Here is a 13,694-nt window from a genome sequence, read left to right as displayed (position 1 = left end):
CATCAAAGTATTAACAAATACGTAGTACACATCCAATGAATCCAACAATAAATTGGAAAAAAAATGTTGCGTTAACGGTAAGAGTATTTAGAACTTGAAACTTAATCATGCTAGATTTAGTGAAGAAAGGAGAGGGAAAGAAAGGAGAGCAGTTGAAGTTAGTTGCCAGTCAGCATTATGATCCAACGGTCATGATTGCTCGGAAGTGATCAAATGATGTAGAAAGGAAGGTATTTATACCCACACTTGACGCCTCATCCAAACCATAAAACCTACCCTTTTTCATACTCATTTTGTTCCTCTTTTCAAACTTCACATGTTCGTTTTGGCATTTCGAAAGAAGACATTTTCCTGATCCTGGTTTTCAACTCATACCTCGCCACTGTACGTAATTCTGATTCTTTGCGGCTGTAAGTTGGAAATGTTTATGTATACAGACGCACGCACGCACACAAAAGTAGATGTTTTAATTAATGGAAACTTTTGAATGTTAGAATCGCTTTGTGCGTGGTTGGAACTGATCTTTGTTTACTGGCACTGTACGTAGAACTTCCGCTAAAATCCATTTCAATTGTTGTCTTTTTGTGGTTAATTTTGATCATTAAATCTGTGTACTCTATTCGATTGTGGTCGTGAAAGCAGTTCTTATTGCTGTAATTGATGAACTTCTTCCCCAATTCTAGGGTTATTTCTATCTAGTGTTGATTCTGATATTTTCCTTTTGATCCGTTATTTGCTATATATTTGGATGTTGAGGAACTACACGCAAAAGAATTCGAGAAGAAAATAGAACTGCAACTTGAATTGTGTATACGTTTTGTGTCTAGGAACTGGGACAGACTCCAAAAATGACCCTTCTTGAATTATCATGTGATCGAACTCTGTAAAAGCAAAGCATTCACACATTTATTTTTCTTTTCCTGTGCTAGCACACCTCCTCATCCATTTTTCACCCTTTTCCCCGGAGTTTGCGCTATTTTCACCTCTAGCCGGGTCAATCTAGGGTGCCACCATAGTGTAGGACAATTCTTTGGCATACCTTGGCAATTTATCATCTTTCTCTTGCCATTTTTTTTTCTATTACTTTCTCTTTTGCCCCTTCATTTCAAGGATTTGCGTTGCAGTCAATTTTTTTGTTTTTTAACTGCACTTGGTTCTCTTACAAGATTATATTTGAACTAAGTTTTACAAGAACACCATCTAAAAGGGATACTCAATCATTCTTCAAAGGCAATCCCTCTCTACTCTTCTCTTCCTGTTTGGTGTAATTTACCTTATATGGCTGACCATTTCATTTGATATTTCAAGTTCCTTCTTTGCCTACTAATTGAATTGAGAACGAACCTTCAGGTTGTTTTTTCTGGACATTGTATGTTTTGTTCAAATCTGCTGATGTTTATATCTTACATTCCAAATAATTATTTTAATGTAAAAGGACTTATTTAGGACTTTTTTTGGTGATGTTGTTTATTGTTAGTTTTTGTTTTGCATAAGTGCGAATTTTTTATGTACTTATTGTTCTTTATACTATGTATTTTGATTGCTTTACCTTTGTAATGTTTCCCTTTCTCAAGAAAAATTAAACAAGAAAATGCATTTTGTTTTCAAAAATAATTCCATAATTTCAGTTGTACATTTGCTTAAAATCTAGTAATTTCCAAAGGTCAACAAACCTAAATTCCCACTATACCCTTTTGTGAAATGTTTTGTCTTCAGTACAATATTCTTTCCTTCTTCTATCTACTCACTACAAATTCTTGAGGATGTATGCCGATCATGGTGCTAGTGTTATACTCATGGATTTTTATTTTAAAAAAAAAATCCATACGCCATACTGATCCAAGATTAGTAACAGAAAATGCCATTGCTCTCTCTCTCCCCTTTTTTTGTCTAACTACTGTCTCTCTCAAGTTAAACCAATTTTATGTTACTAGTTGTTGCGTATACCCCTAATAAATTTAATTCTAGCTTTTCTCTTCTTTGAGTTTTTCTTTTCATGTTATGCTAGTTTGTTCTAATGACACTTTATTTTCCCCAAAAAAGGGAGTGGTTATTGGTAAAGGTTGAAAAGATGAAGAATACTAAAATAGTTCAATTTTGATCAAATGATATCCCAATAGAAACATAGAAATGCAACAGAAGCATAGAAATGCATAAGAGAAGGTATTTTTTGATTAACAAAATTATTAATAGGGTAAATTGACTGTATACCCCTTGAACTTTGTCTCTTTGGCTTGGATGCTTTCTAAACTTTAAGATTCCCAAAATCGGTCCCTAGACTTACCAAAATTAGGCATAACACCCCCACCCCCTCAAAGGGTTAAAGTTCTGGGGAGTTGTGGCTAATTCAGGGGTGTCTTGGATAATTTCTGAAAGTTTAGGGACTGATGGTGAATTTTAAATTTTATGGGGTGTTCGGGCCAAATGACCAAAGCTTAGGGGGCATTTGGTCAATTTACCTCTATTAGTGTAATCCTTAAATAAAAAGGATGCTAGACTAGTGAAGAAAGAACACTTTAATCCCTATTTATAAGAATGAAGGAAGTCTTCAAAGTTGTAAAAGATCCTAAAACTCAAGCTAATTAGGCACACCGTGAAACTTTGGCAGCAGATAATTAAACCAATGTTTAAGAGAGAAACCAAGGTTCCTGAAAACCAACTATTTTATGTTTCCTTTAACTTGCCAAACACTAAACCTGGGGAACTTCTTTTGAGCCCCATACATATGTTAGTTGTTTTGGTAGTACTAATATATAATGAATTATGAAAATCAAAATCTTATATACTGTCATAAACAATACCCTGATTGAAATCATGCAATATCCTCTCTGAATTACTCAAGTTAATGTGCATGCAACATTTAAAAACTCATTTCTCCGCGGCTGCGAAGGACTTCAATTTAGTGTGAAGGCAATGGTAAGTGTGAAGTTAACATTATGTGAAAATCATTATGAATCTTAAAAATATCATTATGTGAAAAGGCAACATTATGAATCTTGAAAATATCCACTAACGTTGTTCCAGTTGCAGAACATATGGACTAGGCACTCAAATGCAAAAATGGGTGGCTTGGTAAGGAATTAAATAAATCGTTGACATCAATTATGACTGATAATCATATATTCGTATGTTAATACTATATTTGCAAGAGTTATTTTATATTTTCTCTAGGAAAGAGTTTGTTAATATGTTTTAATAACATCTTATTTGTAGTTGTATATTGTGTTATTAAATGCTTAAGACACATTAAGGCGCACAAGGATGTTGGAGTTTGAGGCGCGAGGTGCAAGGTGCAAGGGGAGATGCACGATTGGTGGAACTACACACTTGCTAACTACAAAAAAAAAAACTATATGTCCTAGTTGAAGAATAAGATGTAAAATATGTTCTAACTTATAATAGTATATTAACTAGCTTGTTATCGAGAAAATTATAAAATTCAACATATACTAACTAAAAAATTATTAAAACACAAATTTCAGCTATTATTTTTTTTTTCTTTTGATTTATTGTTTATTTAGTACTTGGTTTTAACTGGAATTAAAATTCGAAAAGTTTCCTTCTCTTATTAGGATTTTATTAAAAATTATGTACAACAATAAACAAAATACTAATTCCAATAACTGAATATCAATTCCAATTAGTATTTAGTTATAATTGGAATTGAAATCGGAAAAGTTTTCTTTTTCTATTAAAATTTTATTAAAAATTACAATAATAAACATTTAAACAATTAAAATAATTAAAAAAATCAGGCGCGCCTGGGTGTGCCTTGCTAGTTTGTGCCTACCTGAAAGCATTCTAGGCGCCAAAAGTGTGATTAGGTGTGCGTCTTTAATAACACTAATTGTATATATAAAAAACACGTGTTTAGTGTGAAATGGAAGCCATTAAAATTAATTTAATTTCAATTCTTTCATGAATTAATCCCATATTGGTAGTGGATTGGGGAGCTTTGAACATATTATTTGATCTTATTTATAGAAAGTTTAACTTCAGGAACAATTTTTGGGTGAGGGCCCATATTGTTACTAGTTCCTTGAAGTTATAGTAATAATAGACCAGTGTGAAGTAAATTACATATTGTTTATGCCTGAAGAATTTTAGTATGAGATTATACGTCATAAGGTTAAAGTGATTTTTATTAAAAATAAGATGTGGGAGTCACAATTAAGATGGTTTGAATATGTGAGAATAAGATTAATTGACATACTTGTGAGACAAATGAATAAAATAGAGAAAATTTGTGGCAAAAAAGGGAAAGGAAGACTAAATAAGACTTTTGTGAAACCCTAAAACAAGGTATAAGATACAATGTAATAAGCATTTTGACATTTATTTTTCTTTTCTTGTGCTACACACCTTCTTTTCAATCATCCAACCTCTTCTCTGGAGTTTGTTATTTTCATCTATAGTCAGGTCAATTCAGGGTGCCACTATATTGTAGGAAAACTCTTTGACATACCCCAGCAATTTATCATCCCCTCTTGCCATTTTCTTTTATCTATTACTTTCCTTTTTGCCCCTTTATTTCAATGATTTGGGTGAAGTTTTATGAGATCTTGTATGGTTGACCTTTCTGCATGATATTTTGGATTCTTGGTTTGCGTACTAATGAATTGAGAATAAACCTTCTGGTTTTCTTTCTAGAAATTGTATATTTTATTTGAATTGCTAATGTTTATTTAGAACTATATCTTTTACATCCCAAAGAATTATTTTAATGTAAAAAGAATTATTTAGGGTCTTCTTTAGTGATGTTGATATGCCAATATAAAGGTAGCTTGTTAGCTCATTGGACAAGTAATGTAGCCAAACCGTTCCCAATAAACTATCGAAGAGGGATTGGGTCATGACAATGAACCCCACATCAAATGCGAGTAAGGGTGAGTTGTTGGCTTATAAGTAGGGGGCTACCCCCTTCCTCCTTGAGGGCCTCTTTTTAAAACAAAACCATGTGGCCAATGTGTAAGCATTGCATGATGACTAACGCCAAGCCAAAGCAAACAATACCTTGTGCAGGATGCGACCAATTTTTGACTGCCTCAATTCTATTACATTTTGACTAATTTCAAACTTGATTTCGTTTGTAAGATTCTTCAATGCATAAGTTGAACAAGAACATAGAAAAGAATTTGAAACAAAAGAAAAGAAAACAAACCAACTTCTATAACAGCAAAGTGTCAATTTAACTAATTAATTTCCACTTGAACGCTAACTATAAAATGTATCAGGACCCAAGATAATGAACCAATTAACCCTACCCCCTCCACACCACAAACTTAACACACTAATGTATCATGTACCTATTCCCATATGACACAACCCGAAACATATCGCATTCTTGGTAACTATGGGCTGAAGGTCTATAATTAATGTGGCCAACCCTATCTAGTGAGATTAAGACTTATAATTGTTGTTATAAAGCATAAGCCTTTGTGGAAGCACTGCATCTAAAGGACGGGAATACTAGATTCGCCTTTGTTTTTTCCAACTGAATGTTGATGCTTAACTATGAGATTTGGTGTGGTTTATTCTTAGGTTAAAAGGTTAGGTGCTTGATCATTTTTGTGGAGGTTTGCGCTTTCTTAGGGATTATAAAGTGGGTATCTCTAATTTTTACAGTGAGCACCAAAATCCCAAGACACGCGCACCACGAACACACGGCACGGATAGATGAAATTATTGTAGGTGTTGTAAACCTATAAAGCACACATAATCACTTCTGGTTGTCTTGGTAATGAACTGATCATCTTATTGTACGATGTCAATGAGGAAAGCATAACATATTTTTTTTTTGTGAATCTAGAATCTGCATTCTAGGAGACAAGTAAAATTGCAAATCAAGATCCCCCTCCCCTCGTGGAATGCAGCCCTTCTATAAAATCAACTAAGTTGGAAAGGTCTTTTAAGACCCATGAAAGATAAATAAACTTAAATTTTAAACTTAAACGTATCTTTGCGTTTGCTGCTTGTGTTGAACATTGTCCAATTTTAGTTTGCAGGTATTTATTGGTAGATATGGAACTCGAGGATGTAGAATCAGATCTCAAGGCTTTGAGAAGATTATACTGGCTTTTACAAAGTAGTGGAAATGGTTTGCAGAGGGCAAACGCTGAATGTGTAAGGTTTTTGTAATGCATGTGGCTTTTTATCTCCTTTTCATTGTAGAAAATTTGTAAACATGCATGTCAATTGCACTGGCAACAGTTGAATTTTCATTTAATCGATCTCATGAAATGAATTTTCACTAAATATGCATCATATAATGAGATCTTGCAAAACACTGGTTGGAATTAATTTATTTGACTCTGCCATTAATCAGGTCTTTCAAAAGAAAAACCTTTAGGCAGCTAGAAGTGGATTGCTTTTGACTTTCCGATGACGTCTCCTTATTAGTAGACAAATTGAATAGACAAATGAACAGATAGAGATTAAAGCTCTTATATTTATTGAGCAAACCTATTCAAAGAAGCAGATGGGAAATTAATACAAGGAAGCAAGTTGTTTGTCAGTACTGGTGTGGAAATTCACCAATATTAAATAATGGTTGACTTGGATTAAAGGTCAAGCATTTGGGGGTTGAAAGCGGCTGTTTGCTTGTCGGAAATGTGCAATATAATTAGAAAGATCACTTACGAGAGCGTCCGGAAAGGCTCTCCATGCAAAGAGAAATTTTATGAAATTGAGTAGCTGTGTTTTCAAGATGTTTGAGCTGAGATAGTAGGGATTGACTTGAGGCTTTCCTTAGTAGGCATGACCTGGATGTTGCATTATCTTGCACGTTGAACTTTTTTGCATTATCTGGCTTGTCAATATCCTTGGTTGATTATTGTGATCTTGAAATGTTTGGGGGTTGATTCAGCCATTGAATTTATTCTCTCTCCCCCCCCCCCACCCCACCCCCCCCGCCCTCTGGGTTTCAATGAAGTATTGAACGCCTAACTTATTGTTGACAAGCTGCTGATACCAAGCTAAAGCATGCCCACTTTCTTCGTATTCTGGTGCTTGTACCATAAACTGGGATATCTTATACTCTATAGCTTTTTTTCTTTTTCTTTTCTTTTTGAAGTGAAATAGAAAAGGAGAAAATTGATTCACTAGGAGAGTGGAGTTATCTTCACATCTAGGGAAAATAAACCAAAACTCCGGACCTGAAAAGAGAAATTATCAGAAAATTGGGTCTTCAAGAATCATATCTTCATTGCACTCTTTATTTGAAAATGAAATTACTTTGACGAGATTGTTCTTACGATGAAATGCCTATAGGCTTGAAGCCACCCCTTTTTCTCATTTAAATAGTAATAATATATTACTACAATATATTTATGAAATTGCAGAGGAATAGTAGACCTCCAATAGAAGGTCTCCTTATCTCTTTCCCTCTCACTCTCTTTTTCACACACACAGACAAGAGTATCTCCAGGTAAATATGTTACGCTTAAGTTGTGTGGCTATGTTTATAGGGCTCTCTGTTTTTTATTTCCAGCTGGATGAGAAGGCTCGAATCTTCTTAAAAGGTTTACTAGATAGTGCTACTGAAAGGGTTTTTGGAGCTCATTCAAAGGTATATTACATTCTTAATATGTTATGCTTAAGTTGTTCTCTCAAGGTTTATATAAATGGACTCTCTCTCTCTCTCTCTCTGAATATCATTGTACAACTATTTTCAGAATGCATGTGGTAAGTCCTCTAGAGTAATTTTAGAACATGATGCTGTTGAAATTCTAGGTTTTAAGTTGAGCTTGGATGAATGAAAACCAATGATTGCAACCTTCTGATATTTGGTTTTTAATTGATATTTATATATATTGGTGTGCTTGTGTCGCAGCTCAAAGCAATTCAATTATGGTTCTGTGATGCACTGCCTGCTGGTAAACTGGGAAAACTAAAAGGCGTGCCAATTCAAGGGCCAGTGTCACCAGATGCGCCAGAAACATCTCTTGGAATAGGCCAAATCTCAGCTAAAGCTCCGATTCGCAACCAAATCACTCTGCATGAAGAGAATAAGATGCAAATTATGCCGCCAACTCAGGAAATTTCTTCAGAGAAGTCGAAGTTAGACTCTTTTGCCACTGGACCTGAGAAGACAAAAGGACATTGCAGGATTTTCCAGAATAGCAATTTAGAGTGCCAGAAATCTACTGAAGAAGGAAAAGGTTCTGACTGGAAAAATCTGAATCGTAACGTAGATATCACAAGTTATCAGTATCAACAACCAAATCAATATAGTTGGTTTTATGGGGGTAAAAGGCTAGGGTTGGACAAACAAAACACGTCTGTTAGTGGCACTGGAAGTCAACAGAATAAGGGAGTTGAGAAAATTCGGCGCAACCCGAGTGGCCTTGGGCCTTGGATTGCTATGTCAAGTTGTGTACCTGACTTGGGAGGAGAAATTGAGCAGAAACCTGACTATGGTGATTATATTTCAAAAGAAGTTGCTGATGCCATTAGACAAATTGAATTGCGCATTTTAGATGTGCATATGGCCAGAAAGCATGTGAGTACATTTGACAAGTTGAATTTTGCTAGTAAGCAGGTGAGCCAAAGGGTTTGGGAGAGTAACAACTCACGTCAAGTGCCTCAAGTACTGAGTCAGGATGTCAAGCCTGGGTCACTGGGAAATGATGTGATGAGCCAGATGGTGAACCACAATATGATGAATCATACTGAGACTGAATTTCCAAGTCAGATTGCAAGTCGTGCTTCCGAAGTACTGCCCCCAAAAAATGGAGTGTTGAGTCAGTTAGTGAGTGAAGATATTGTAAGAAATTCGAGTCCAATGCTGCTAAACAAATTTTCAGGTCACGAGGGGAATAACGTGGTATCAAATGGAGATGGCAAATCAATCCGGAGGACAAGTCAGGTCATTGGTCAGAATGTCAAGGCCATTGTTGAGAAGTTTGATAGTCGACTACCAAGTCTAAATGATAATACATCAGGTTGTGCTCATAAATCTGTTCGGGGATTGAGGCTGCCAGCAGTTCCAGCCACAATTGTCAGTACGATCCCTGCTTTTCAATCTAATATCCCAAGCAAGATTGACAAGGAGATAATGCCCCAGAATGAGCGATTTAGGATGGTTGAAACATCTCAATCATCATCGAAGCTCACTGTGTCTTTAGAATCCAAAGATGTATCCAATCAAACAATTCAAATGGAAGGCGGAGGTCAAAGAAAGAAAGGAACTTGGACCATGTCTACAACTCACGGGAAAAAGGATCTGCCACATCAGAATTCCATTCAGTCTAAGGTGCCTGAAATCTCGTATGGAAACCAACTGGACCAAGAGAAAAGTGGGCTTTGTAAAAGTAACAAGTTGGGGACCCAACGGAAAAAGCTCTTTCCATATCAGCAAGAGCCAGAAGACACAAGTTCATCCTCACATAATTCCTCCAGCTCAATGAATCAGCAATCTAGCACTGGTGGTAGTGAAGATGAAGCATTCTTGTCACCAAGCCAGACAAGGGGTTGCCATTATATGGATCCCAGTAGAAGTACTAACAGGGATAGTGATCAATCCCGATCAGCTCAGACAGAGGGCTCTAACTTGGGCCTAACAAGCACCAGTGAGAGCGAGGGCTATGCATCGTCAAGTGGGAGTTGGTCCCATCATACAGGTTCTACGAGGAGTTATTCTCATAGCATAAATCCTGTAAATTCTATTGATTACGATGGGTATCCACCATCAGATCAGGTCACATCAACTAATACGGGTTCTACCAGGAATTCCAGATCAGGGAATAGACTAAAGCCAAAGGACCGCATAGGGCGGTTAAGAAAACTGAAAAACAAGCTAGCCCTTATCTTGCACCACCATCACCACCACCACCATTACCACCATCACCATGATAATGGTCATAATGAACAGAAGATCAAGGTCAGGCATGGCATGCCCTTGTGGAAGTCTTCCAGGAAGGTTTTTCAAGGCACAGGTAGAGGAGAAGCTTATGGAGAAAGAGCAGCTCAGAAACTTACAAAGCTACAAGGAAAGAACCAGCGTGGGCATTTGATGAAGTCCCTTGTAGAGAGGCTACTGAGGCACGTACGTAATTCGAGGAAAACGAAACTACCCAAATGCATCAGACAGGGGAGAGACGGCCATAAGGTGATCAAGAAGTTGCACTGGTGGCAAATGTTTCGTAGGAAAAGGGCAATGAAGCTGCCCAGAAAATCACATGTCAAGCTGGGACTTGGGAGTAAGAAATCCCAGTTACAATCATTACCAAAGATGGGATAACTCACTAAGTTTAGGACTGTGAGGAATCACGTCAATGACTATTTTTGCTGCAGCCATTGCCTGGGTCTAATGGTTTGGCTCAACATATGAATTGGAGGTGGTGTTGATTCCGTTATACAAGGTGTGGATGCCACCCCAACCCAATGTGTTCCTTGTAATCGTAAAATGAAAAAATTGAAAATAATGGCAAAATCTTGTCCTTGGAGAAGAATTTCTTGTAGTGCACAGCAGTTGCGTGCGTATGGTTCTACGTCACATTTCATGGTTGTTTTTTGTAGAATCTCCATTTCTTGTCAATCTGCTATTAAATGTTCATTTCGAGGATTTTGCAGTTGGTTGGAAGATGGACTTGTGCATTTTCAGCACTTACATAAATGACAATGCCTAAGAACTTGTGTTCTGCAAACGTGGTAATCTGCATGTGTTGACTTTTACCTTCCGCAAGAGTTGTAGGTTTTGTAGCTCATTATATGCTTTTCTCTTAATTCTTGCAGTTGCAGATGGTACTAGATTTGATGATTCCTTCCCAAGTTGAATGCGTTTTCTTTTCTTGGGAAAGACAAGGTAGATGTGCAAACAAACAATCTCTCTCAGGAGACACATCATACACGGATGGAAATATTAAATTATAGTGTTTTAACTTTTAAATTTGGAATTGGTCTCCAGCTCTGTTTATCCTTGGTTGTTCTTATTTTGTGTACATACTACATACCCTACCCCATGCACAGGGACTGTCTTATTTTTTCTGTAAATGAAAATATATTACTAAGAAAAAACCACACGAGAGTTTACAAAACAACATGCGGTGCATACCCCGCAAAGACGTACAGAAGCAGACCAACCTTCAACCTAGAAGAGGAACCGAATTCGTTGCCTACTCAAAACATGCAATGCGTAGAGAAAATAAACTAGAAGTGAAAATACAATGTGGCAGAACAACAAGAAGCATCCCAGATGTAGTGGAAGCTATATGCCAGAAAACTTACAATGAACAGTAATAACAATCTCCTATAAACTTGTTGATTCGTGAATGAATACCAAGAAAATAGGCACCAAAATTCGTTGATTCTTAAAGAATGTCAAAAATTGGATAAAATAGAGAAAGTCGCCTATGGTAGATCTTATTCATCCAAAAAAAAAAAAAACCCCTTGAACCCCAAAACATACAATATATATAGGGAATCCAAATCCAACCCTAATTAGGGCAAAAAAGGGTCAAAAAGGTCAAACCCGAAATTTGCCAAAAAAGGAAAAATCGAAATTAATGTCATAGAATCAAAATACTCATAGAATCAAAATACTATTTCAGACAAAAAGAGTGCCACAAATAGTGCCTTAATTCGAGTTTCCTAGCAAAAGCGCGAATTTCGAGGCCCAAACAATGGAATCTGGCCGAAAAGTGATGAACGTCGTAGCAAATCAGTGGGTTTTGATCGTTGGCCCGTTTCCCATCAAAATGGACCCAAGAAAAGCCTAAATCTGCAAGTCGGAAGGTCACCATAATTACCAAAATGCCATTATGCCAAATTCCTCCTATCCCATTGCTCCATGAAATCCAATTCTTTCTCCATTGTTTGTTGCCCCGCATCAATCCCATAGAGATGAAAGAAACGAGAGAAGATGAGGAGGTCTTTGAAGAACCACTGAACAGGGGGGGTATGGGAGGAAGGCAATGACGACTAGCCCACTTGACCCCAAGGTTGAGCAACGAGTGTGTCCAACCATCGAAATCAATCTCTTTTCCTTCCATAAAGATATGATACAGGGGAAATCTATTCTTAATGATGACAACAACATTGGGAAACTGCCAGAAGATGAAGTGAAACTTGGGATAACGTTGCATGAAAACCACTCACAGGCAAGAAAATCAATAGCATTTGAAAAAATATCCAAATAGAAATGAGAATAAAAAGGAGAAGGAGCTAGATTATACACAAAGGCAAAAGATGCCACTAATGAGTAGAAACCAAACCTTCACTACAAGAGGTTTGAGTTTTTCCGGCGATTAAAAAACTGTCGGAAAAAGTAAAAAAATCGTCGGTAAAATTTTTACCGGCGGTAATTAATCTGCCGGAAATACCTCCGTCGCAAAATATTACCGGCGGTTTTTAACCGCCGGAAAAAAAAATTTACCAACAGTTTTGTTGAACCGCAGGTAAAAATAAGAATTCCCGACGATTTTAGAAATCCAGCGACAAAGTTTTAATTTTGCCGGTGGTTTAAAAACCGCCGGGAATGATATTTTACCGGCGGTTTAAAACCGCCGGTAAATTTTCTTCCTTTGCCGGCGGTATAAAACCGTCGGTAAAATATCATTATCGGCGGTTTTATACCGCCGGAAAAATATTATTACCGGCGGTTTTTAAACCGCCGACAAAGGTGAACCGCCCCGAAAAATCCAAAACCGCCGGCAATACTAAATTTTTTTTTTACAACCTATGATTTTAAAACCTGTATAACAAAAAATTGCAATCAAAACCTGTATAACAAAAAACTACCAACAATTTTAAAAGATTCACCCACTACACATAATAAGTATAACAATTGTATATAATAAATCTATTTAAATACCATTACAATTTTAAAATATCGATCTTATCTCATCTCATTACACAATACCATTTTTACACATACAAATCAACCCTAAACTAAAACATGTCCAAGTGACCTCAGATAACTATTTATTACACCACCATGCTGCGACAACCAAAATTGCATATCATAATTTTTCGATCTGCATTGAAAAACAATAGATTTATAAGTATGGACATTAACTATGAAATTGCATAAAACATGATCAAAATTGCATAACAACTATATATAAAAACACTTACATCTGAGACCCTCCATGGTATCGTAGTTTTACTGTTATTAGCATCCCTCAAAACACGCATCCCAGAAAATTGTCGAGGCAATGGATATAAAGGCTTAAGCACTTTCTGAATACTAATTTCAACAAATTCATTACCTAGCTCTACTCCCCCTACAGACTTGGTCGGATCAATGGATACAATAATTGCCTCAGCAATAATGTGGCGAGGTATTCGTCTATTCATCAAGTGAACAAATTCACTAATCTGGTCATACAAAATAATAAGAATTACTTAGTATATAATATCATGAGTATCCATGAGAACAAAGCAAGGTTTAGTTTTGATTTTTCCAACTGAAAACAAAAACTAAACACAAAATTTGAAAACTTAAACTAAAAATGAATACGTGAAAATTAAGAACAAAATCAAACAGGCACTTGATCTCCAAGGAGTCCCTTATATTTCAAAAATTACATTGATTGCTCCTACTATTTACAAAGGTACGAGACCATCTTGTGCCATTAAATTTAGTTATGTAAGGTACTCTTGGCATTTTATATTCTTACATAGATTCCTTAATATCGGGTTTAACGAAGGGAATTCATTATAATATTTAAAATATAAATATTAATAGGTATTTT

At 36.2% G+C, this 13,694-nt stretch overlaps 1 protein-coding gene across 1 annotated transcript; it reads left to right on the top strand.

Annotated features, from left to right (window-relative positions):
• Window positions 1-308: 308 nt before the first annotated feature.
• LOC127799778 (uncharacterized) lies at window positions 309-10,674 on the top strand. Its single transcript, XM_052334002.1, has 4 exons — window positions 309-384; window positions 5,999-6,123; window positions 7,490-7,567; window positions 7,832-10,674. The coding sequence occupies exons 2-4, from the start codon at window positions 6,022-6,024 to the stop codon at window positions 10,238-10,240; spliced, it is 2,589 nt and encodes an 862-aa protein (XP_052189962.1). The 5' UTR covers window positions 309-384; window positions 5,999-6,021; the 3' UTR covers window positions 10,241-10,674.
• Window positions 10,675-13,694: the final 3,020 nt, after the last annotated feature.

Source organism: Diospyros lotus, chromosome 4 (assembly GCF_014633365.1).
Source record: "Diospyros lotus cultivar Yz01 chromosome 4, ASM1463336v1, whole genome shotgun sequence".
Classification (NCBI taxonomy): domain Eukaryota; kingdom Viridiplantae; phylum Streptophyta; class Magnoliopsida; order Ericales; family Ebenaceae; genus Diospyros; species Diospyros lotus.
Note: the sequence above shows the minus strand (reverse complement) of the source record. Positions and strands in the feature narration are given on the sequence as shown.

Coding starts and splice junctions, on each gene's coding strand:
- LOC127799778 (XM_052334002.1), top strand. CDS start 6,022: ATGGAACTCGAGGATGTAGAATCAGATCTCAAGGCTTTGAGAAGATTA. Junction 6,124..7,489: donor AGAGGGCAAACGCTGAATGT/GTAAGGTTTTTG, acceptor TTTTATTTCCAG/CTGGATGAGAAGGCTCGAAT. Junction 7,568..7,831: donor TTTTTGGAGCTCATTCAAAG/GTATATTACATT, acceptor CTTGTGTCGCAG/CTCAAAGCAATTCAATTATG.